General features: G+C 34.6%; 1 protein-coding gene and 1 non-coding gene across 5 annotated transcripts in view; one reads left to right on the top strand and one right to left on the bottom strand.

Annotated features, from left to right (window-relative positions):
• Positions 1-2,083: 2,083 nt before the first annotated feature.
• On the bottom strand, positions 2,084-2,155 carry Trnac-gca (transfer RNA cysteine (anticodon GCA)). The gene has a single exon. It is a non-coding gene; the product is annotated as a tRNA-Cys (tRNA).
• Positions 2,156-2,336: 181 nt separating this feature from the next.
• The window catches only part of LOC123525199 (dynein axonemal intermediate chain 3-like), a 35,720-nt gene continuing 10,900 nt past the window's right edge, over positions 2,337-27,156 (top strand). For 2 of the 4 annotated variants that reach the window (XM_045304050.2, XM_045304049.2), the window contains exons 1-19: positions 2,337-2,432; positions 6,021-6,092; positions 8,479-8,638; positions 8,960-9,019; positions 9,302-9,486; positions 10,009-10,113; positions 11,056-11,211; positions 14,052-14,210; positions 14,985-15,142; positions 16,760-16,871; positions 17,202-17,405; positions 17,978-18,151; positions 18,596-18,718; positions 19,116-19,189; positions 19,450-19,594; positions 20,664-20,748; positions 21,016-21,155; positions 21,719-21,782; positions 22,513-22,643. In XM_045304050.2, coding sequence (XP_045159985.2) covers positions 6,027-6,092; positions 8,479-8,638; positions 8,960-9,019; positions 9,302-9,486; positions 10,009-10,113; positions 11,056-11,211; positions 14,052-14,210; positions 14,985-15,142; positions 16,760-16,871; positions 17,202-17,405; positions 17,978-18,151; positions 18,596-18,718; positions 19,116-19,189; positions 19,450-19,594; positions 20,664-20,748; positions 21,016-21,155; positions 21,719-21,782; positions 22,513-22,643 — 2,301 coding nt within the window. In that variant the 5' untranslated portion in view covers positions 2,337-2,432; positions 6,021-6,026. Of the gene's footprint in view, positions 2,433-6,020; positions 6,093-8,478; positions 8,639-8,959; positions 9,020-9,301; positions 9,487-10,008; positions 10,114-11,055; positions 11,212-14,051; positions 14,211-14,984; positions 15,143-16,759; positions 16,872-17,201; positions 17,406-17,977; positions 18,152-18,595; positions 18,719-19,115; positions 19,190-19,449; positions 19,595-20,663; positions 20,749-21,015; positions 21,156-21,718; positions 21,783-22,512; positions 22,644-23,379; positions 23,395-27,156 lie in introns of all 4 variants that reach the window. The other 2 variants (XM_045304051.2, XM_045304052.2) reach the window with 2 other exon arrangements.

Raw genomic sequence — 27,156 nt, 5'->3', positions numbered from 1 at the left:
AAGGTCAAGGTCACAGTGACTCTGAACAGTTAAAATGGTTTTCGGATGATAACTAAAGAACGCTTGGGCCTAGGATCATAAATTTTGGTACACAGGTGTAACATCATGTAATACAGGTCAAGTTCTACTTTGAGGTCAGTAGGTCTAAGGTCAAGGTCACAGTGACTTGGAACAGTTAAACGGTTTCCGGATGATAACTTGAGTCTGCTTGGGCCTAGGATCATGAAAATTGATAGGGAGGTTGGTTATGACTAGCAGATGACCCTTAATGATTTTGAGGTCGGTAGGTCACAGGTCAAGGTCACAGTGACCCGGAACATTTAAACAGTTTTCAGACAATAACTTGAGAATGCTTGGGACTAGGATCAGGAAACTTAATCTGGAGGTTGGTCATGTCAAGCAGATGACCCATATTGATTTTGAGTTCCAAAGGTCATTTAAACCTTTTACGGACAATAACTTGAGAACGCTTGGGCGGAGGATCATGAAACTTCATAGGGAGGTTGATCATGACTAGCAGATGACCTCTATTGATTTTGTGGTCAGTAGGTCAAAGGTCAAGCAAGTTCAGCTTTGACATTGGCTTAGTTCTGTGACAAGGCCATGTTGTGGGGGTATAATTCGTCATTCCTGTGACAACTCTAGTTTGCTATATTTCCTTCGGAATGGGAAGGAAAGCAAGAATAAAACATTTATACACAACATCCAGATATCCTTGAAAAATATTTTGATCAGTAGGCCTATTTTAGTCTGCAGAATTATCATCGTATCTCACTTGTCCTTACGCTAATCAAAGACATATTTTTTAGGATAAGTCTTTGTTTATATACAGGTCGGACTGCGAAGCCCGATTTGTGATTTTCTTTTTAAAAAACAGGATAATTTAAAGAAAAAAGGATTTGCACAATTAGCAGCCATGATTGTATATTGGGTTTTCAATACATTAATTACTGCCATTTTGAGAGAAAACATCATCATCATCATCATAAACTCAAGTAATTGCCTCACTTTACAAGAGCATACTCGCAATTTGGTTAAAAGTTTGTACACATGCAGGGCAGGCAGGACTGACTTGGCCCGGAGTAAAAGTGTCTCTATGTACAGCTGGACTGGCATAAAGCTATCGGCGAGTATTTACTTTGGAGAAGATGCAACATGTATAGTACATTAAGATGCCGGTGTAACATTAAATTTTGACCCTGTTGAAAATTGACCCCATGGGTAATTTTTCAACATTGAGAATTGACCCTAGGTCATTTTTCAACGTTGAGCATTGACCCCGCCAACATTTCAACATTAAATTGTGATCAAAATGTCGTTGAGACCTGATCAGTCGTTAAATTTTGATCAGTAATGGGGTCATTTTTTAACGGTTAGCTAAATTTAAATGAAACGTCGATCGTCTGTTTGTAGTAGAGAAACACACTGAAAAGAACCAGAAACTATCACAGGCTTGCTGGATAGCTTCTTAAAAATAATTTCACAAGGCCGAGCCCGGGCTCAAACTGACAACTTCGCCGAGGTAGGTAGGCAAGATCATCTTTATGTTGGACGGGGAACTGTTATCAAAAATCTAACACAATGATTTCCGATAGGTGGTGTAACGTTGAAATGGCCCAGGAGGTAAATTTTCAACGTTGTAAAATGACCCATATGTAAATTACCGACCGGGTCTAAATATAAATAAAAAACTTCTTGAAAATCATTCTTATAATACAGGTAATATACATGCAGCTATACTGCAAGTTTTCAGGTGGACAATTTAGGCCCTTCCTGAATAAATGTGATTTCACAACTTCATCTGCAAACATAATTCAGTCCATTTCTTTTCATAGTTTTAAGAATATAGATGAATAATTATCTTACACTGTAGAAGCAAAATGTGATTGAAATTTAACTAATACACTGATTTTTTTAAGCTAAATTCTTGTACCATATAATTATCTCATATTTTTCATGCAAATCATGTATAATTACTATCATGGAAATACAAAAGCATACAATTATTTTGTGGCGCATCTTTAATTCATGCTTTAATTCCCCCAAAAAAAAAAAAAAGAGCGGAGAAAAAAAAAAGCTTAGAAGGGGGCACCCGGGTTCGAACCGGGGACCTCTCGATCTGCAGTCGAATGCTCTACCACTGAGCTATACCCCCTTGTTGCATTCTTCAGGTTAATAATTGTCACCACTTTGTTATTAACAATTTTTGTTCTTCGTGAAAAATCACACATTTTTAATTGTTATGTAATGCAATTAACATCAAAGTTCGGAACATAGTTAATTTCAAATATCTCTACTTAAAAGTCAAAATCTTAATTCCTGTTTCTACTGACAACCCAATTCAACAACATCCGGGTATTTCAAATATGGCGGCGCACTAACGACGCAAACTTAGTTTATGAAAATATTTAGTCTTAAGCTCGAAAAGAGAGGTATGGTCATATGTATAAAGTTTTAAACAATTATTTTAATAAATGAATTCGATGATATTTTGTAACATACGCTTTTCATATCGGTGTTTGCACGCAAAAATGTATAAAATCTATACCCCACCCACTGTTTTATATTACACGGGCACCTGTTTGAGGGCAACCAGCATATTTGCATCTCAAAGTTCAGTAATCTTCTGGACATGTCAATTTGCCTATGGTGGCAGTGAAATGACAATGCAAGAATTATGCCAGAAAATTTTCCTTAAGCCACATGAAGTTGATCATTTACTGCAGGTATTTCCCTAGACATCTTCAGGTCCAGGTTGCAGGCAGTCCAGCTCCGATAGATGACCGTACCATTTTTAACAGCACTGTAAAATAGTGTTTTTAACTAGCACAGGACGTTCTTGTTTCACCTATGTAAATAACACGGTACAACGATACGCCAGAGAGCATTTATGTACCTAACTGGAAGAAGAAGAAGGGGTTGTCAAATTCGTAGGTTTGCAGGCTGCTTTCAACACACTTGCTGTTGGGTTAACCATTTAGTGGTGTATTTAGAATGTCCGCCTACAGATCATTTGTTCAGGAGTTCAATCCTTGGAAGGGATTGAGGTATTTTCTCTTTGTGAAATTCTACAATGGCAACATGATATTTGACAGACTCATATATTCTCGATATCGACATTATGGATAAAATCCCGTTTTTCGGTATTAACCGCTAATAAACGCCCATTCCCGTTTTCACGGTGAGGGGGGTATCGGCCATTACGCTACATGGCGGTAGTGTTTATATTATCCTTTTTTTAAAGTTTTAAACAAAGAAAATGAATAAAAAAAGTATTGCAGATTATCATTAAACATTATTGTAATTAAGATATAGCAAAAATATCCTCAAAGTTTACTTTATTTTTGAAATTTTATCTTTATTCTACACTGCCGCTTCCGTGGCTCGATACCGAAGGTGTGAAATTATTTGCATTTTTCAAGATAAACAGATTATTTTTGCCAAAAAAAATGTTGCCGAAGTCGTAGAATAGTATTTCCATTGTGAGAAAGTAAGATCTTTCATAAATTCTTATCTTCTGGCAAAAATATTCGCTAATATTGTACACGATCTTTATATCGGTTAATCTCACCGACCCCCCTGACCCGATGTACAGAAATACCGGAAAACGGGATTTATCAATAATGTCGATATGGTCAATAGTCATACATATGGATGAGGCTACAAACTGAGTGACAGTAGGTTCAGTTGATGCCTCGACCTAGAAACTAATAGGTACAAAGTAGGTTCAGTTAATGCCTCAGGCTAGAAATTGATAGTAGGTTCAATGCATAGATCCGATTTTTCTGATAAAAATAAACATAAACATTTTTCTGTTTATTATGTGATCTACTAATATCATTAGCTCGACTATTCATAGAATAATAGAGCTATTGGACTTGCCCATGCGTTGGCATCTGCGTCCGCATCCCGATTTGTTAAGGTTTTGTATGTAAGCTGGTATCTCAGTAACCACTTGTGGGAATGGATTGAAACTTCACACACTTATTCACTGTGATAAACTGACTTACATTGCACCGGTTCCATGACTCTATTTTGCTTTTTTACAAAATAAAGCCCCTTTTTCGACTTAGAAATTTTTGGTTAAGGTTTTGTATGTAAGCTGGTATCTCAGTACTTACTAATGGGAATGGATTGAAACTTCACATACTTATTCACTGTCATGATCTGACATGCACTAAGCACATCCCATAACTCTACTTTTTTTCAAAATTATGCCCCTTTTTTCGACTTAGCAGTTTTTGGTTAAATTTTTGTATGTAATCTGATAACTCAGTATCCACTAATTGGAATGGATTGAAACTTCAAACACTTGTTCACTGTCATGATCTAACATGCACTGTGAAGGTCCCATAACTCTACTTTGCATTTTTACAAAATTATGCCCCTTTTTCGACTTAGCAGTTTTTTGTTAAGTTTTTGTATGTAGGCTGGTATTTCAGTATCCATTAATGGGAAAGGATTGAAACTTACAGTAAATACAATTATAAATGTTGTTAAAGACACTGATTCTGGTATGCCTGGTATGTGGCCTATGGAGATGATAAGGTCTGCGTATTGGCGATAAGGGCCAATACACAAGTCGGGACCATTGGTAGACTTGCTTCTGTTTATCATAATAAGCTACTGTATAGCTACTGTGCAGTAAATAAATTGCGATATTTCTCACCTTTATAGCAAATCAGTTCTCACCTTTATAACAAGTTTAGAAAGCTTGATTGAATCAGGGCTAAATAAACAAAGTGATAAGATACAACAGTGTTTTATCATATTTTTAACAAAGTAAGTTTTTTAACAATTACATCTCATTATTGCTGTTTTTTATTATCAAAAATATAAAAAATGCATTCAGGCACATAGCTTTTAGAAGTAATAAATTATTGTGTATTTTGAGCAATGATATATCTTTATTGCCGGATTTTATTATACATAAAAGAAAGTTAACATTATTTAGACAACACAAGAGGAATTAAGCATTTTTAATATATAACATCCTTCTGTCTATATACCTTCTTTATCTATTAAAAATGCAACTGAACGCTTCTTTAATTTCTAATAAAATCCAGCAATTATCTTTTTTTTTTTCATTTTTATTTTGTTACTTTTGATAAAAAGATCATAATCAGTGAATAAACAAACTTGTAATTTCTCTTATTAAGTTTTGAATAATTATTTTATAGTGAGAAATGCTTTGCTATAAGAGTTATAATTTAATTGGCCAGGGCATTACTCAACATGAATGAGTAATCAAAATTAGTATCTTGTCAATTAAAATAATTTTGTGTACATGCTGAAAAAAGACTAAAAAAACAACAGCATTTCAATTAATAAAATGCAAAACACAGGAAATAACCAATTTACCTGTAGGCAATAAAATTTATGATTCTCTGACAATAATTAGGCTACATGTCAAGTCTACAGGGGTTTTATGGACCCTTATCAGACTGGACCAGACAGGATCTTGTATATTGGGGATTAAAAAGTCTGGTATTTGGGGGGGGGGGGGGGGGTCACTTATATAGGAGATTTTCTTTGCCTTTAAGATAAAGGTTAATTTTATTTACCATCAATTCATGAAATAATGATCATAAACTCTGTAGAGCTTTTTAGGGACCAAATTTTAAGAACAGTGAAAACCTATTATACTTTTCCCCATGCAATTCATCAGTGCCCATTTACAGTTGGGTCGACTTTAAGGCAATCATGATAAAGTGCCTTGCCCAAGGGCACATTGCAATAGGAGTAGTCAGAAATTGAACATAGGTCCTTTTTCTTCATAGGAAAGCATCTTATTCCTATTGACCAATGTGTCCACTTCTTTAATAAGTATGAAAATTTAAGTTGTACTACAGTTTTGCTTTTTCATACTTTTGATGTACCATATGTTAGCAGTTTTCAGCAGTCTATGGACCAGTCTAAGAATAAGTAATTACCATTATTTGTGCATACTGCTAGGTATTGCACAGCTGATTATGTTCAGGATCCAGCAATGGCATATAATATATTTTACTCTTTTTCAGACAAAAATGTCAGACTCTGAGGCAAAAGAAATTTCTGGGAAAGAAAAGGACCAAAAGGAAGAGAAGGAGAGGGTATGGTCATATTTAGAATATAATCATACTTTATATACATTGTTTTCACAATGATACATTGTAATACTGATGAGTTGCAAATTTTGAAGGACTCAGTGACTGATGCTTGCAAAAGCATTTAGACTGATCAATAAATTTAATATTATTGCCAGTTGTTTCCTCAACCAATCATGTTTATACATTGCGCATAAAATTTTGTGAAGTTTCGTTACTTTCGTATCATCACAACATTGTGTATTAAACAAGAGGCTACCATTTTTATGAGCTGTCATTTATTTAAGTATTCTATATTATTACATGACTCCTTGTTTAAATCACTGGTCCTTAATTAGTGCTATTCAGGGCTAGCGCTGGAATGGGCATTTTGAGCAAAATGCTTAAAATGCTAATTTTGGCTCAAGACAATTCAGAAATGGCTCAAACTCTAAAATAACCTACTTTAAGAATTAAAATCAGTCAATTTTATAAAATGTTATTTTTGGACCAAAGAGTGCCAAGACAGACTGTGACAAACGTGCAATAAACAAGAGGCAGAGTCCATGGTCCATTATTAACACCATCAAGTGACAATAAACCTGTGCCCTCAGGGGTAATTAAAAGCATCTCTCACAGTTTGTTTAGCTACATTGGCACTGATTAATGAATACACATGGATCAAAGGTGTTTGTTTGTGGTACAATCATGCCATGATTGAAGTTCCTTGATTGAATAAAATATTGGTCCTTCTGTTATTATCTCATCAAAAGACAAGATTAAAATTTGATCTTTATTGTTCAAAAAAGATTGATTAAATAAAATTATTTGAATGAGTAATTCATTATTGATGGCAATAAGTATATATTAAAATGTTTTTAAATTAATTTCTTGCTTGTCATTATGGCAGAGAAACTTAGTTCTGAATCAGGTAGTTTACCTCCAAAGAAAGCAAAACTGTGAAAAGTGAAACTATGACTCTAAATCCAGCTAAAAAATGGAAAATAGAAAGCCACTGTCCCCTAAAATATGACGAATGTCATGTATCAAGATCCCAAAAGATTACTTGGGGACAGAACTATTGGGGGACAAATGTCCGTTTCAGAAATAAAGAAATAAGCACGGGGGGCGCGCAAATGTCCCGATCCCGGAAAATAGACTTTCCTTGGTGGCTTGTGGATTACTTGAAAGTTATTGTGATTTATTTCAGAACAGAACTGATAAATTAAAACATTGCTTAAGAGTTGTCCCAGTAGCTCCATGTATATAATATACTGTTAATTCATTGAAAAATGATATAAATTATGGTTTAAAATAAATCCATCCTTGATGCACTGTTTTGCTTATTATTACACAAGGACAGACCATTCAGTTATGAAGCATTTAATATGTTTCAACATTAATTTTGTGGATAATGGTGTTTTCTGCTGCAATCTAAGCATTTGAAATACCCCAAAATAGCCCATTTATGAAAGTATTAGGGGGCAAAGCCCCCTGTGAACCCTACCAAAGCCCTGTTGTGGATAGCGGATACGCAAATGGGCATGCAAGCCTATATACAGTTACTTTATTGAGAAATGATATAAACTATGGTCAAAATTTTTTTTTTGGATTTAACGTCGCACCGACACATGATAGGTCGTATGGCGCCTTTCCAGCTTTAATGGTGGAGGAAGACCCCAGGTGCCCCTCCGTGCACTATTTCATCACGAGCGGGCACCTGGGTAGAACCACCGACCTTCCGTAAGCCAGCTGGATGGCTTCCTCACAAGAAGAATTCAACGCCCCGAGTGAGGCTCGAACCCACATCGATGAGGGGCAAGTGATTTGAAGTCAGCGACCTTAACCACTCGGCCACGGAGGCCCCTGGTTAAAAATAAATTTATTCTTGATGCACTGTTTTGCTTATTATTCGTAACACAAGGACAGACCATTCAGTTATGAAGCATTTAGTATGTTTCAACATTTGTGGATAATGATGTTTTCTGTTGCAATCTAAGCATTTGAAATAACTTAAAGCCCAAAAGCTTCTGGGGGCACAGCCCCCTGTGAACCCCACCAAAGCCCTGTCTTGGACACGCAAATGGGCGTGCGAGCCTCTTCGATCTACGGCGTAAATATTTGGCTCAAACTTTTTTCAACCCAGCGCTAGCCCTGCTATTAACAAGTCTATGGTTCTACACATGATTGCAGGGCTTAAGTAAACTTGAGAAAAGACCTCTGGCAAATAGTTTTAAATATTGACCCCAAGGTCATCCAATATGCTAAACAGATTTATTATGTAATAGACTATTTTGTGACATTACAGTTTAATTCTTATCAGCTGCTTCTTATAACATTCTTTAAGTAAAGGAAATGATATTGTTTATTCTTAATCTAGACTGGAGTAATATTGTTTTCTAAAATACATTAGGACAGCACAAAGTCTCCGAAGAAAACACCGCCTGGTTCAGCAAAGGGTAGCTCTAAAGGCAGTGCTAAAGGCAGTGCAAGGAAGCCATCCAGTCCTAAATCTGGAACTATTACACCAAAGAGTCCTGCACCTAAATTAGGAAGAGGCACTCCACAGAAAGGTATAATGTACAGTATTTCCTGAGGCAGTTGCATTTAGTCATTTTTTATCAGCAAATTGAGAACTGGGCAGAAAACTGCTCTTTGTTGCTCTCACAAGATTCATTAATTACACAGTACTTATTCAAGTCCTAGAAGTAATCTATTTTTAGTCGTAAAATGTTATTCGTCTTTATCATTGTTTCATATGTTATTAAAAACAGTTACTTTTCAGGAATTGTACATGTTAGTCATCTATTTATTTGCCTTTTTGTTGATCCTCATCAGAAAATCCTCATTCTTTGGCAGAAAAATGTCAATTTATTAAAAACAATTATTTACAGGAAAGAAAAAGGAGGATTCCAAAGCTGAAACACCTGCCCCACCTGAGGAGGAAAATACAGGTCAGTAGTAAACAACTATTGCCTTTTTATCAAGGAATCCACGTTGTGATAGTGTTCACCTTTCTGTACTTACAGATAAAGTTGGAAATATAATGTGGAAGAATCTTACAATGGTGACAGTTTTCATAAAATTTCTAAGTTGCCATTTTTAATGGTTTTTACTTTTGCTTTTATATTTAACAGATAAAATGTTGTCAGCTCCAGTAAAGGAGCTTGAAATTTTAGTTTTATGTTTAGTCTGCTAAATGTGTTTTTGCACTGTGCTTTACATTTCTCCTACAGGTCCCCCAGAAAATGTGGTGCCAATATTTTTAGCATCTAAGACCCAGGCCATATATCACTGTGTGTGTGATGAGGATGTTACAAAAGACAACCCCTTCAAAATAGTAACAAAGGAAGAGATTCTGGAGGACTTACATAACAGAGCTGCCATCTGTGACTTCCATCCTTTTAAAGATAAAATCATTGTAAGTGACTTCTTCTAAAACAAAGCTTAAAATGATCAATTCTCTCATAATAATAACTAAGGTACAATAGATACGATATATTTATGAAGGTTCTATTTTTACATATTTCATTTGCAAACCATGCAACTCAAGAATTTAAAACACTAGTGAATATTAATCAGTAGACATAACAAGACACTGCACAAAGTATTAGCAATGCAGATACGGCCGCTTGCCATAAAATTAAGAAATAATGCCAAAGCAAAATACTCAGTCTACAAGATACATTACTACATTTGATAATATTTAGATTTAATAAGCATTCAGGCTGATACCTGTAATATAAATTTGGTTGATTAAGTATGTAATGCGTTATGAACGAGGGAAATAATTACAGATGATTATATAAATTACATAAACTTTTTTAAGATTTCATGCACACAGTTTTAATAAAAAGTTAAGTTTAGGCAATGTTTTTCCCCAAAAGTTAAATAATTAATCAGTTTGATTTAATTGTTAAAAAATGAAATGTTGTGTTTTCAGAATTACCCAGGTACAGAGCTGCTGCTAGTGTATGACTATGATTTCAAGTATGGTCAGAATTTCTGCATCGCCCTAACAGAGGAAGCAAAGGAATTACTGCTCAATGTATGTTCTACCAATATATATTGTTATATATATATATATATATAACTGATCAGTCTATTTCGGACTATACAACATATCTTATAGGAAGATGAAATAGTTTACTACTAGTACTAGTGTTTTGTGAGACTCGAATTACTGTTAATGAATAGCATTAACATACACGTAACTGTGCCACTTTCAGTTGTTTTTATTTAATTTAAATTCAGATGAATTGTTGGTAAAAAACATGATTTAGCATTGTGCTGGGTATTCAAATGGAAAGACTTTCCCAGTTTCCCAGCTCCCAAGAGTGGTTGAATTAGGTAATATAATATTGAATAGGACTGCAATAATGCGTGCTGCCTCTACAGAAAATAGACTTTAAGAAGTTCTTTGTTTAAACAGGATTTTATGGAGGCAATGGTATGTTTGTATATTGTGATTGATTGTTATGATGCACCAATTTACATTTGTTGTCTATCACAGATGTTAGGATTTTAAACAAAGCAGACTTTTTCATGCTGGGGGAACGTTTGTGTATTGTAAACAAATTATCACAGAATAAAAGAACAAAGTGGAGGCTTATTATGAAATGTGACTGAATAGTATTAAAGCATACTCACACAACTTTCAGTTTATCCTAACTTTAAATGTGCCATTCTTTGATTGTAAAAATCATAACGTTTTCTATGCCATATCACTGCTTGGATGGGTTTGTCATGATTCTCCTGTATGTTGATTTATTCCTTTTTTAAGCAGGATTTGTGTTATTGCAACTGATTGAATCTGTCAGTATTTCAGTTTATTTGGTTAAAGATAAGAAATAAATATTTTGTTCTGTATTTGATTGTCTGCAGTGAGTACAATAGAGTTTAATTCTGGTTTTCTGAAAACATTAAAATAACTTTGTAAAATAAGAATATTGAGTTTTGAGTATGAATATTTTCTGCTGTATTCTGTTAGCCCCCAGGTCAGGAAGGAGAAGGTGGTGAAGAAGGGGCCCAGGAGGAAGAAGATACCACTGTGTACAAGTATGTACCCCCAGAGTCAAAGGAGTGGATCTCTCTGGGCAGTGAGAAGGATATCAAAGAAGAGTCAGTGGCTGAAATGAGGAGACGGGTAAGTACATGCAGAGTACATATGTTGAGTAAATGCTGTAGGAAAACAGAAACCTGTTTGTGATACAGAGGTTGTGGATCTGGGAGGTTAATGTACTTAGAATCTGGTTTTATTTGAAAGAAAACACCTACCTCAGTAAAAAGGCATTTCCCTTCAGAATTGTAAACCACAGAGGTTACACTATAATATCCTTATTCAAAGTTATTGCATTCAGCATGACAGGCTAGGAAATATTTACACCCAGTACACATTCTGATTTTGAAGGGTTTTTAGCCTACAAGAGCACAAAGTTCTTATGGGGAGCTGTTGTGAACACTCGCTGTCTATCCACAGTTATCATCAAATGACATCTCCTTACCTATCTGTCAATGTCAACCAATCTCCACAGGAATGTTCCTTTTAGGGTCTTCTTCCAAAGTTGTTAGACGATGGCCATTAGGGATTGTTGTGGTAACTTTTCCCAATATTTGTATAGTGGATGTGTTAATTTTATTTTTGGCCAGAAACTGCCTGTCTGATTTTAAAATTATTTCAATCAAATGATCCTTGGGCAACTATCTGCCATGATAATTCAGATACATCTAGTTCAGCAAAAAATATGGCTGCCAGAGGCATGGTCACATTTCATTATACATATATAATGGTAACTGAAAAGATCTGTCAGAAGCTGCCTTTTTGATTTAAAATAATTTCGCAGAAGTGTTCCTTTGAAAATCCGCTAACAAGATTATTCAGACTTTTCTGATTTGTCAAAAGATGGCTGCTAGGGGACATGGAAATTTTGCCTGTATGCAGATAGTAGGAAATTTAGATATCTTCTTGTCAGAAACTGCTGGCTTAATTTTGAAATGATTTAAAGGGTTTTTTTTTTTTTTTTTGGTTAACCACCACCAAGATTTTCATATGATTCTGATTAGACAAAAAACATATATGCCAGTTTCCGGACATATGTATGTATTAAGTTGGAACTTAAAAAACTTGTTGTCAGAGACTGTGTGTCAGATTCTTATTCATCTAAAATTATGGTCACCAGGGCTTAAATGAAATAATCTTCACAACATCTCCCTCCTCAAATGTTTTTCAAATTTTGAAATCATTTCACAGAAATGTTCTTTGGACGACCATCTACCAAGAGTATTCATATTATTATTAGTTAATTAGGAACAAATTGTCAAAAGTTGTAAACATTGTTAAAGCATGATTGAAATTGAAATACAATGATAAGATTTTGGAAAATTACTTGTAAATGTTTGGTGTATATTATGAGAAAAAGTGAGATTTGTTTAAACTTATACTGAATGTTTTATAAGACATAACATTTTTATCATCAGCATTAAAAAAATATAAAATAGTGTCTAAACTCTTCCTTTAACTTTAAAAGATATGTAATGTGTAGATATAGGGAATTGTAAACATGTGAGAAAAGTACAGGATACTGATTGATACCTTGTTTCAGTTGGCTATTGGAGAGTGTCAGGTAAAAGCTGTGCTTGAACAACAAAAAACCTCAATATATATGTTGTAAATTGATGTTGTTTCTTCAATAGCCCCAGTTATCCTATCACAGGAACATTTTGCATGCTACCTTGACAGATAGTTTGACACTTGTAGACACAGAACACCACTGTTTCTCCATTTATATGGCCGCCTTGAGATCAGGCTGAACAATAGAGACAGTTGTTCATATATTTGTTCATCTACCTGTCTGTAGGTGCTCATTATAACATCTCATTTATGAAAATTTTGATCAAAATTGGTGGAGATTTGTAGAAATAAACTGCAAAACATAGAATTGTAAACATTTAATATGTACATATACCTTATTATGTGCCAGTTATTGTAAACCTAGAAATATTTTTATAGCAGTATTTTGCATTTGTCCGTTGATTGGTTTTAAGTTTGCAAATATATTGTCCTCAAGAATTTTGCTAACTTAAGAGAATAGAAATCATTTCACAGAAAGTTTATAGTATTAGGGAATTTTACACTTGTATTGAACTTCCTTTTGAGTAAAGCATGAAAGATACTGTGTTTTTATCTTTTCACTCCTATGCATGAAATATATTTTTATATACATGTTGTTATTTCACTCATTTCAGTTAATTGAGTTGAATTTCTTTGATGTGATTGACAGAAAACTTTGCATCACCTTTGCACCGACATAAATGCCGATTAAATTGTTTGTCAAAAAAAATCATTTCTTTTATTTATAGTACATTTCTAAAGCTTTCTCATTGTTTATACAGTTGTTCACTTATACTGTCATTTTCAAGTTTTTACTTTCATTTCAATATTTTGAATTTCCATTCAGTTTTTCAAGATTTTAAAAGGCATGTTTCATTGAAAACACTGAATAAAGTTTCTGTTTGAAGGCATTTCACTTTTCCATTATATATATAAGAGCTTTTGATACACCAGTAGTATGCAATGTTTGCATTTAGATAATTGTAAACAGTATTCCGGTGCCTGCATTTATTTATAAGATGTCTTTAAAGCTAACAAAAGTTACAGTTCCAAGTGATAATTTGTAGTACCGGTAACACAGATATGACAGATATTATTTAGCCATTAAAACACCTTGGTATTTTGAGGTATTAATGGTACATGTGTAAAGGAAATCATCATATGTTTGCTTAAGACATCACATGTATGGTATATGTTGTTTATGGTAGTCAGGTCACCAGGATTCATGCTCGTGTGTTTCAAAGCTAGAGCAGTATGCTACGTATAGAATTTCCTAGAATTTAGTCTACAAGTCTAGCAAAACTGCAAACCTGAACTACATGTATGTTTTTTCTTAAACTATATCTATTACTAGTAATAGATGTTGTGCTTTACAGTTGAAAGTTTCTGTGAGAAGGAAGCGTCGGCTTTTTGGTGCACCATGTGAATTCAAAGACAGAAATGTTGGTGATGCTAAAGATGGTTACATTGAGTGTACATCATACAAGGATAAAACATATGATCTAAAGAAGATTGAACTTGACAAAGGAACACAGGTACATTTCATCATAGAGTATTGGTTAAGGGAGCTTCTTGTGAAATCAGGATGTATTTACCCAGAATGCTTTGAGTATTGGTTAGGGAAGCTCCTTGTGAAGTTAAGATATTTTGCAATCAATGCTTTGAGTCCTGGTTAGGGGAGCTTTTGGTGAAGTCAAAATATATTGCCCTCACACCTGGGGGTATTGTTTGAGGGAGCTTCTTGTAAAGTGAAAATATATTGCCCTCACTTCTGGGTGTGTTGGTTGAGGGAGCCTCTAGAGGCCTCTGTTGCTGAATGGTTTATGTCACTGACTTCAAATCACTTGCCAGTAACAGATGTGGGTTCAAACCTTGCTTTGGACTGAAATAATGCTTGGAGGGACACTTGGAGTCTTCCTTCACCTTAAATAGCTGGATAAGTGCCTCGTGAACTGTAATTGTGTTGATGTGATGTTAAACCCATCAAAAAAAGTAAGGGAGCTTCTAGTGAAGTCAGGATGTATTGCCCTTATTGCTGTGGGTATTGGTTGAGAGAGCTTGAATGGAGACGGTATACACTGCCATCAATGTAGTTGTGAGAATAGGTTAAGAGAGGTTCTAGTGAACTCAAGATATATTGCCCTTAGTTTTGTGGAAATCAATTGAGGGAGCTTTAGTGAAGTCAGTGTATATTGCCTTTAATGTTATGAGTATTTGTGAAGGGAGCTTCTAGTGAAGTCAAGATGTATCTTTCTTACACCATTACCATTAAATTATATAAAATTTGATTCTGAGCATGAATGTTTTAGGCAATCCCATGGTTCCAAGACTCTGGTACTCAAACAGAATGGAAGTATCCGAGGAATGCAAACACACAGTACTATCCACGGGAATTCTCTCAGAAAGAACAGGAAGATATACTCAACAAGAAAGAAACTGTCAACTTTGTTGAAAGTGTTGGTCCAAGGTAAATAATATTGAAATCTTTTCTCCTAGTATAGTTTTTCATGAGAGAAACTCAAGTTTCCATAATGGACCATAAGGAATGAGAAATGCTGAAGATACCAAAAACAAAACTTAAAAAAGTATTGAATACTGTTCAATATTTTTCAACAGTCAGTGGAAATATTTTATGATACATACTTTTTTATCTTTATGTGCTAAGCATTTGTTATACCCCCACAAAACTAAGTTTGGGGGGTTATTTAGGAGTGAGCTTGTCAGTCGGTCGGTCAGTTGGTTTTCATTGTTTCCGAACAATAACTCTTGAAAGGCTTCACAGATTTAGATAAAAAAATTAGTAGGTCAAAGGTCAGGGTCACAATGACCCGGAAGAGTTAAACAGTTTTGAATGAAAACTTGAGAATGCTTGGGCCTAGGATCATAAATTTTGGTATACAGGTGTAACATCATAAAATACAGGTCGAGTTCGACTTTGAGGTCAGTAGGTCAAGGCTCAAGGTCACAATGACCTGGAACAGTTAAATGATTTCTGGATGATAACTTGAGAATGCTTGGGCCTAGGATCATGAAAGTTGATAGGGAGGTTGGTCATGACCAGCAGATGACCCCTATTCATTTTGAGTTCAGTAGGTCAAAGGTCAAGGTCACAGTGACCTGGAACAATTAAACCATTTCCAGACGATAACTTGAGAATGCTTGGGCCTAGGATCACGAAACTTAATAGGGAGGTTGATCATGACCAGCAGGTGACCCCTAACGATTTTGAGGTTCGGCTTTGACATTGGCTTACTTCTGTGACATGGCCGTATTGTTTGGGTATAATTCGTCACTCCTGTGACAGCTCTAGTTAAGTTAGTACTTATTCTGTTCATACTACTCTCAGTTATAACTTTTTAGTGTCCTGTTATATCTTTGTGATTTTGTTCTCAAAGAAATAGAACTGTATAAAAAATCTACCTTTGCATACAAAAATTTTATTGGATATATATGTGGTTGTGATCTTTACTTATAATACTTCAAAATGTGAACTTGTATCCTTTGGGTCTTGCATATGGGAAAGCTAACTGTTATGAATTTAATTACTTGTCTGTATGTCCACTATCTCTATAAATTCATTGAATCCTTGAGATCCAGTTAACTTTAAGAGAGAGAATATATAGCATCTCTGGTCCCAATCCATCAAAAAGACAAAATTTTCACTGCTGATTTATGAGACATGATCACTCAGGTTTGAGTATTTATACAAATGTTGAACCAAGATCAATGTGTAGTGCAGTTCAGGGGTGTTTATAAAGCAGCATTGAAACTAACTTTTTTGTGTTAACAGATTTGTTGTGAAAATGCATGCTGTCTGCACTGTTAGACGCTTTGCTGTGATTGGTCTGGTGCATTATGGTTGGAATTTGTTTGTATAAACTCACTCTACTATACTGTATCACCCAATGTTCTAAGCAATAATTTTGATGGATTTGAAATTTGAAATTATCAGCTTTATGTATGATTGCAATACCTTGTTTCTTATATTGTGTAACAATTCAGATTACTGATTTCATGGTTGTTCTTTAAATCCAGGTTGAATTGCATATTGTTTTGCCATTCACAATTACTGCCCATGTTATAGGTTTGAGTTGGCACTACAGCAGAATGAGATTATGGACGTGTTTTTCATAGACTGGTTACATCTTGGCAATGCAGACGACACTTTTGGTAGCAAAGCTGACAATCATTTGAAAGTAAGTGTTACCATGGTAATAGTATGTAAGTGCTTAAAAGAGGTATTGCTCTGTTTAGAAAGGTAATCAGTAATTTGGTATTAGTAGATTGTTTTATAACTGCACTGAACTTTCAGTCCCATAGAAATGCTGTATTTTTAAATCTGTACAAGAAGTTGTTCCAGGCATTGCAGTTAGTTGTTACCCAAAACTTGGAAATTGGCCAGAACTTTAGTTAAAATTATTTCCCCACACCCTGTAATGGTCTTGCATGTTGTAAAACCTGTATTCAACTCTTTTTATCTGCTTGTGATCAGTTTTTAAATTACTATTTTTTTAATTACTTTCTAGGAGTACCAGTCTTTCACAGACTTGCAGTTTAGTAAAGAGAAAAAGATAACATGTATTCAATGGCATCCAACAATAAAGGGTGTTGTAGCTGTCGCCATTGCGGAGAAACTGAGCTTTGATGAGAGAATAGATAATGCTGCTAAAGTGATCATGACTCCATCTTTGATATTAATATGGAGTTTTACAGATCCTATACACCCACAGGTAACACACTGATATTATGTAGGCAAATGCTGGGGTCAAGGTCATTGTCATTAAAGAGTCAGGCCAATAACTTAAGTTTTTAGTGACATATTCTGATGGAACTTTGTGCGTAAAAAACTTATATGGGAACCTTGTTGAGAATGCACCATGGGGCTCTTGGGTCAAGGTCAAATGTTGAGTCCTTGTTTTATGGTGTTGCTGCATTTCTTGTATATTATTTTAGTAATCATTTGAGATGTCAGAACTCAGAATGTTGAAATTCCATGTGCCATTAGACTTGCACATTTATAAAAACATTTGCAAAATCTTATGCAGTCAGAAACTTGGAGTGCATTTGCATGGAGCCAATGTTTCTGTTAGTTTTACTTCACAACTATTACTGAGTACAGGGATTTCTCATTTTTACATGTATGCATGTTGAAATCTCGGCTTTAGTAACAATCTGTTTGCTACTGTTAGTGTGCCTTCATTTAAACTTTACAATTAAATCATAAATTGTCTTCAGTAAAATTTGAATAAGCTTACATTTATTTTTTTCTGCCCATTATAGTATGTTGATATTTATTTTACAGTTGTTACTGGAAGCACCAGATGACATCTATAGTTTCCAGTTTTCACCATCTGATCCAAATATTATAGCTGGAGGCTGTCAGAATGGACAGCTTGTATTGTGGGATATATCTGCACACGCTGACAGGCTTAAACAACCTAGAGGTGGCAACAGGAATAAAAAAGCAACAGTACTGGTAAGAATAATGCAGGAGATGTTTTTGCCCTTGAGTAGAGTATTTGATTGTTGAGGTGGTCCCATGAAGTAGGGGAAATGGATGTGGAATATGTAAGTCTTTTGATTAAAATGAAGAACTCAGTAATTGGAACTGGTGCTTGGAACTTGTGTACAGCTTTATTCCTCATAAATCATTTCTACTTAAGCTTTGGTAGGCTGTTATGTCAATCAAAAAGTTTTGCTAGTAGCCTAGTAACTTACATTTTATAAATATTTTAAGAAAACAATCATTTGATATATATATTCAGTCCCAAAGATTTAACTTTATTTTCTTATGTCTGATATCTATTTACATGCTTGAGTCAAATTTTTGAATTGCAGCATTGAAAACGCTATTTTAAATAATTTTACTTATTTATTACATGTTATATTGTTTGTATATATGTTTGTCTGGATATTTCAGCCTGGATTTGAGGATCCTAATGCACTGAAGACACCTATTGTACGTTACTGTGCTGTATCTAGTATAGAGAACAGCCATCACCAACCAATCACAGATCTACAATGGCTCCCTGATCATATGGAGGTATATTATCATTGACAATTATCATTCAGTTGTTTCAAGTTAACTTTGTTCAAGATTGACTCTGTTCTGGTATGTGTAGTAAATTTTATGTTCTATTAATCCATTGCTTACTGGTAGTATTTTACTACAAACTTTGTTATGAATTTAAAGGTATAACTGACATGAAGGTAATTGTTTTTCAACAAATAATAACATACAGTCTTAATATGAGTATACAAAATAATGGATGTGTGTATAATACATGACATACACTTACTTGAAAAGTCTTATGTGTAATTCAAACTTGAGGCTGTTGCTTTTTTCTGAAACAGATATAACTTTAAAATATTTGAAATGACAAAAGAAAACTGAGTAATTAGCACAAGTATAATGTTACAATGATGTGATACATTTTCAGATAAACAGGATGGGAGTTCCACAAGAAAACAAGAGCTTTCAGTGTTGTCAGATATTCACATGTGCTACTGATAAGTATGTATAGACTTCACTGTCTCACGTGTTTTAAGTATAGAGAATATATAAATAAACTTTAATATTGATAGGGATAAATGTGTGTGCATATGTTTGAAGTAATTATAAAATGAAAATCATAATTCTGTAATTTTATATTGATATATTCTTACATCATACAGTACCATAAAATATTGTTTGATAATGCATGGATTTATTATAATGTTTGTGCATGAGATATATTTTACAATAGGCTGACCATGTATTTCATCTTGTTACAGTTGTGTCCTTGTTTGGGATACAAGACCACCAAAGGGGCCTCAACAACAACAACAGGGAACAAAGGAAAAACAAGGACCAAAGAACCCTATGGGAGTTCCAGATACATTTAAACATTTAGATCTCACTTGGAAACCTATGCTAAGGGTAATTACAAATGTGACAATATTTAGTTATTTTAACCCTTAGCCTGCTGCAGGCGAATTTAACAGCCTTTGCAAACAGCTTGGAACCAGATCAGACGCCGATTAAATCGGCGTCTGATCAGGTTCCAAGCTGTTTGCTACTCTGACAATATTTCTTCCAATTTTGGAGCAAATTGAATGAACTTTACAATTTTAGCAGACGACATTTCCAGCAGACGACAATTTATCTAGCATGCTAAAGGTTAATATATTAATCTCAATCAAAATGATCAGATTTTAACTTGACTTGAAAATAGCTGAAAGCTGTAAATGACTTACTAAAGTAACTGTTGAAAAAAACACCAGAAATGTTCTCGTCTTTTACCTTGATGATTTTAACCATATGAAAAACGTGATGAAACATTAATTACAACAGTAATAACAAAATAACAAAAGAATCTATCTGTTTCTTCAGTCCCTTAATAGCTAGAATGAAAAGATGCTGATGCTTGTAGTAAAAGTATGTTTCTTACAGAAATTAGAGATTAAATGACTTTCTAACACCACCCAATTTGTTTTCCTATTAAATAAAGAAGGCTGAAAATTGTGTGTTATGCAACAATACATTTTTCTGACGTCACAATTATTATGTCATAGCGTCAAATGGCATAGTGATGCGCAGGAAAAGAAATCAACAGAAAACAGGCAAATATCTGATGGATGTTGTCAAGGAAGTACTTGATAATTCTTGGTAATGTGTTAGAATCAAAATAGTATACCTCAGTTAGTGATTTGCTCTTCAATAAAATCATTGTTTGTCCTTCAGATGCGTATTATTATATCACTCGGGCTGTGCCCTCGTGATAAAATTCCTTCACATCTGAACTCCAAGCAATGATTTCATTCATCGACAAATCACAAAATGAGATATATTATTTCTTAAACAAAATTTACGAATAAAAGTGTGTGAAATTAAACATGCTGGGCATGATAAGAAGTCTAAATGTGTTTCTCTAATGCTTGGTGTCTGACACTATACAGGCTGGATTTGTGGTTTATGCATGTATGTGTTTATATATTTATGATTTTAGGTACATTTGCACAAGTCTGAGCCGGGAGGTGATCATGCTCCAACCAAATTCTCGATAGCAGAGTCACAGGGTGAAAGGGGAGCTTGTAAGTACATAAAAACTATCATGCTGTAATTTTTAGTAAATCTTGAATTTATTTTATTCAAACGATGTCTTTTTTAGAGATTTTCTATCACCGTACATTACTTGCTTTATTGTAGATATATGCTAACTAAAAAAAATCCTTGAAAATTCTAGTCAGATTTTTTTGTGTTTTACATTTTGGTGGACTGGTTACAAGTAAATGTTGAGTGTCTCATCAGAGATTTATGTTATGTAACTTAGATATACAGTACTTATCTTCTTGTTGTAGTATCAAAAGCAACAGAAGGTGGGGTACCAGATAAGGAAGCAAGTGTTACTGGTGGCTATTACCAGACTGGGAAACCAGGATCTGGCAAGGAAAAGAGGACCTTACAAAGTGTCAAAACCCACTTCTATGTTGGCTCAGAGGTAAACTGTACTAAACATCCTTTTGTAAGAAAAATAAGTGAATGCCAAGGCTGTAGCAGTATATTTAGGACTTGTGTTGGCATAGAAGGCTTCTAATTGGAATGTAACAGGATATTGAAAGTCACGTCATGACATTTTAATGTAATGCCTGTGTATATACAGAATTATATGTTGACAATCAGTGTTTTTTACCTTGCAATGAAATCATGATCAAACTGTTAATTGCAGCAATGAAAAATCTTGTCATAGGTAAAAAAGTTATACATATTGGTTGATACTTGACAGAAGTATAGAAGGGAGTAGTGGTAAACTACCAAACTATGACACCAGATATCATAAGTTAAATCACCTGCTCCCAAAACTGTGGAAGATGTGACTTGGAATCCAAGTTCCATATAAATCCCATTTAAAACCCAGAGAAAGCTTCTAGAATTTGAACATCTTTGTATCTTACAGTATCCTCCAATACCTATTTATGCTAATATTCTGTTTGACCATAAATAAACTGTCACACTAGAATTTATGCTGTCATTATTAATGATGTTTTGATATGTCTATTTTAGGATGGAGAGATTGTTTATGTAGACTGGATGCCTCAGAAAGATCAGGACACTGGAAAAATACAAAGTATGTTTATGCTTTGAGACATACATCTATGTTGAAATCTACATCTTACATGTGGAGTGATGGAAAATTGATGAGACTTTAATAATGAATTAAAAAAACGAGAAAAAATACTTTTAAAAATAATAAAGTTTGATGCCTCATGAAAATTTCAAATTTAATTATACAATATTAAGCTCATTCATATACAAAATTTGAAGTCTGTAGTACAATATTAGCTGTTTTGTGACTATCAGAAATAACGAACAGTTGTAAATGACAGTTTCATTGTGACATAGCAATTCCTTTCTCGATTTCAAAATATACAACACTCAAATATCTTACTGAATTAATGTCAGGCACAAGTGAATAATGTTTGTTTTAGAGAATATGCAGACAATATTTTGCATTAATTTGATACTCATTTTCTCGTTATTGAAATTAATAAGTTTGGTTAAAGTTTTCAAAGGTCACTGTAGTCATTTATATATTCCTGCATACTAAAATGATATGTCTTTTCTTGTCATAATAGAATCATTCATGTCCTGTTTCTTTGATGCTCATTCTAGTAAAAAGTTTTTCTTAATATCATACTGACTACATAAGTGCTGATTTCATACTAAATACTCCCTCAATCTCAATGAATCTAGAAAAATTGTTTCTATTTCTTTAATTCACATTTGGTGAAGTACAAGCTTCCTTTTTGTGATATTATATAAACCCACTTGAAAGCATTGTCTGTTCTTTCTTTTAGCTCCGAAGCCTGACTTTTACCACACGGTGCATGATGGTCCAGTATCAACAGTTCAGAGGTCACCGTTTTTCAAGGATGTTGTTCTGTGTGTGGGTGGTTGGAATTTTACAATCTGGAAGGAAGGATTAATTGTAAGTTATTAATACTAGATCTGCAGTTTCATTTCTTGTAATTAATTGTTAAAACAGATAAACCTTTTCATAGTGTACATACTTAACATTTTAATCAAATGAATAAATTTTGATATATAGTTATTAACCTGCTCTTATTCAGGGAAGAACTATAATGTGAAACAGTAGGACTATTTTTAGATGATATTTTTTTACTCAAGAGGGTTTCTGGTCATTCTTTTTATTCTCATTACAAGGTGTTTTTCATTTGATTTCCATGTAGGATTTAGGAGCTTATCTCTAGATCCAAGTAATTAAAACCTGCTTGAATCTAGTTTTCATATATTCTTCAAATTGTTCATCTGTTTGTGCAGATTTCAAATAGATGTGTACATATTACGTCGCACCAATAATTGAAAAAGGTACATGTCTGCTTACAGAAAGGAAGAAACAGCTAAATTATAGGTTATCAACTGTAAAGTTTCTTCAACTAAATCAGTTTTATCTAACAATTCTTCTCGTGAGAGGCTTGACAGGTTTTTACCTTACTTGGTCAGATACTTCTACAATACTTTTTTTAAAATTCAAATCAGAACTTGAAAAGAAAGGAAAAAACATTTAATCATTAAGGTTATGATGTTCATCTTGGTCTGTGGTACATGCATCAACTCTTAAAACTCATTACACAATTCAGTTATTGAAATATTGTGTAGGTATAGATGAATTAATCAGTATTATGTTTGTGTCTTATTTTTAGCAACAGAACGCACCGGTACTATATTTATTAGCGGGAATGTGATTGCCATATAGTTCTCTCGCTTTCAAATGTATTCTCAGATATGTACGACTATTTCAAAAACTCTGTCCCTGTTTTTTTTTCTTTGAAAATCATTGACAAATGATTCTGTCTGTGATTTAAAAATTGGCCTTCACTTAAGAGTTTGAAATCTTTTTTACTATCCATTTCTTGATTCAGTTTCATTTCAAAACTTTCTGTATATAATCTTTAGATAAATCACATGTATATGTTTTGAATTTGACCACAGTAGCTGAACCCTGTGTGATCCCTTATCCATTCTGTATGCCTTGCATGATATAGCATTGGTTGCTTCAGTATATCACTGGTGTTAACTAACATTCATTGTAAGGACATCTACTTCTCCAGTTTATGATTTAATCAACATCACATCTTGAAAATGAGGATTCTGTTTTTAGCAACATAATTATATGTGTACCAAAATGTTCATGAATTTCAACCAAGAAAGTTTTGTACTTATTTTTTCTTATTTTGAATCTTTGTATACTGACATTAAATATATCAGATTTTTTGGTTAAATATTGATGTCTTTTTGTAGAGTAACATTTTCATAAGAGAAAGTGATTTAAGGGACTCCTTCTTTTTAATGAGTCAGCATTATAAACAGTTCTTAAAATTGTCTCAAGTTGTAGCGTTTGCTATAACCATGCAGTACAATGTCAGTGAAATTCTGAAAGTATGTTTTGGTTGTATTCTGTCTCTAGGTATGTCTACCTGTCTGTGTGTGCAGAATACAGCATACTTATACCCCATGTCTGTGTGTGCAGAATACAGCATACGTATACCCCATGTCTGTGTGTGCAGAATACAGCATACGTATACCCCATGTCTGTGTGTGCAGAATACAGCATATGTATACCCCATGTCTGTGTGTGCAGAATACAGCATACATATACCCCATGTCTGTGTGTGCAGAATACAGCATGCTTATACCCCATGTCTGTGTGTGCAGAATACAGCATACGTATACCCCATGTCTGTGTGTGCAGAATACAGCATACGTATACCCCATGTCTGTGTGTGCAGAATACAGCATGCTTATACCCCATGTCTGTGTGTGCAGAATACAGCATACGTATACCCCATGTCTGTGTGTGCAGAATACAGCATGCTTATACCCCATGTCTGTGTGTGCAGAATACAGCATACGTATACCCCATGTCTGTGTGTGCAGAATACAGCATGCTTATACCCCATGTCTGTGTGTGCAGAATACAGCATACGTATACCCCATTGTCTGTGTGTGCAGAATACAGCATACGTATACCCCATGTCTGTGTGTGCAGAATACAGCATGCTTATACCCCATGTCTGTGTGTGCAGAATACAGCATACGTATACCCCATGTCTGTGTGTGCAGAATACAGCATACGTATACCCCATGTCTGTGTGTGCAGAATACAGCATACGTATACCCCATGTCTGTGTGTGCAGAATACAGCATGCTTATACCCCATGTCTGTGTGTGCAGAATACAGCATGCTTATACCCCATGTCTGTGTGTGCAGAATACAGCATGCTTATACCCCATGTCTGTGTGTGCAGAATACAGCATACTATACCCATGTCTGTGTGTGCAGAATACAGCATGCTTATACCCCATGTCTGTGTGTGCAGAATACAGCATACGTATACCCCATTGTCTGTGTGTGCAGAATACAGCATACGTATACCCCATGTCTGTGTGTGCAGAATACAGCATGCTTATACCCCATGTCTGTGTGTGCAGAATACAGCATGCTTATACCCCATGTCTGTGTGTGCAGAATACAGCATACGTATACCCCATGTCTGTGTGTGCAGAATACAGCATACTTATACCCCATGTCTGTGTGTGCAGAATACAGCATGCTTATACCCCATGTCTGTGTGTGCAGAAGACAGCATACTTATACCCCATGTCTGTGTGTGCAGAATACAGCATACGTATACCCCATGTCTGTGTGTGCAGAATACAGCATGCTTATACCCCATGTCTGTGTGTGCAGAAGACAGCATGTCTGTGTGTGCAGAATACAGCATATTTATACCCCGTGTCACTTACTCTTGAGTTTTGCTTCAGGTTTACAAATTTAAAAATGATTATGTAAAAGCTGATCCTGTTTGATAAAAATTAAGAAATTTACTCACTTAATTATAACTGCATGATAAAAAAGATCAACCAGAACATCTTTAGCATTTTTAGCTCGACTATTCAAAGAATAGTCTAGCTATTCTACTCACCCTGGCGTCGCCACCGGCATCACACCTTGGTTAAAGTTTTGCATGCAACTACATACAGCTATCATTTAAAGACATATAGCTTTGAAACTTATTTTTTTCCTTTTCTAGGTCAATTACCAACCTCACTGGGTCAAGTTCCATAACTCTGACATGTATTTTGAGCAAATTATGCCCACTTTTGGACTTAGAAAATCCTGGTTAAAGTTTTACATGCAAATTACTATCTCCAAAACTAATGTAGATATTGAATTGAAACTTCACATATGTCTATGGGGTTATAAAACTAGTTGATAGCATCAAGTCCCATAACTCTGACCTGCATTTTGGCCAAATTTATGCCCCCTTTTGGACTTAGAAAATCCTGGTTAAAGTTTTGTAAGCAAGTACATACAGCTATTACTAAAAGGCATATAGATTTGAAACTTATTTTTTCTTTTTCTAGATCAATTACCAACCTCACTGGGTCAAGTCCCATAACTCTGACATGTATTTTGGGCAAATTATGCCCCCGTTTGGACTTAATAAGTTCAGGTTTAAGTTTTACATGCAAGTTATTATCTCCAAAACTAATGCAGATATTGAATTGAAACTTTACTTGTGTCTACGGGGTTATAAAACTAGTTGATAGCATCAAGTCCCATAACTCTGACCTGCATTTTGGCCAAATTATGCCCCCTTTGGATTTAGAAAATTCTGGTTAAAGTTTTGCGTGCAAGTACATACAGCTATTACTTAAAGACATATAGATTTGAAACTTATTTTTAGCACACCTGAGCAGGTGAGTTTTTCTGATCGCTCAATGTCCGGCGTCCGTTTGTCGTCTGTCCGTCAACATTTAGCTTGTGTATGCGATAGAGGCTGTATTTTTCAACTGATCTTCATGAACTTTGGTCAGAATGAATACCTTGATGAAATCTAGGCCGAGCTTGAAAATGGGTCATCTGAGGTCAAAAACTAGGTCACTAGGTCAAATCAAGGAAAAACCTTGTGTATGTGATAGAGGCTGTATTTTTCAATTGATCTTCATGAATTTTGGTCAAAATGATTACCCTGATGAAATCAAGTTCGAAAATGGGTCATCCTGGGTCAAAAACTAGGTCACTAGGTCAAATCAAAGAAAAACTTTGTGTATGGGATAGAGGCTGTATTTTTCAACTGATCTTAATGAAATTTGGTCAGAATGATAACCTTGATAAAATCTAGGCCAAGTTTGAAAATAGGTCATCTGGGATCAAAAACTAGGTCACTAGGTCAAATCAAAGAGAAACCTTGTGTATACGATAGAGGCTGTATTTTTCAATTGATCTTCATGAATTTTGGTCAGACTGATTACCTTGATGAAATATAGGTCAAGTTGAATATGGGTCATCCGGGGTCAAAAACTAGGTCACTATGTTTAATCAAAGAAAAACCTTGTGTATGCGATAGGGGCTGCATTTTACATCTGATCTTCATGAAATTCAATCAGAATGTTTGTCTGTATGAAATATAGGT

Source organism: Mercenaria mercenaria, chromosome 3 (genome assembly GCF_021730395.1).
Source record: "Mercenaria mercenaria strain notata chromosome 3, MADL_Memer_1, whole genome shotgun sequence".
In the NCBI taxonomy this organism is placed as follows: Eukaryota; Metazoa; Mollusca; class Bivalvia; order Venerida; family Veneridae; genus Mercenaria; species Mercenaria mercenaria.
This window is presented reverse-complemented; position numbering and strand designations above follow the sequence as displayed.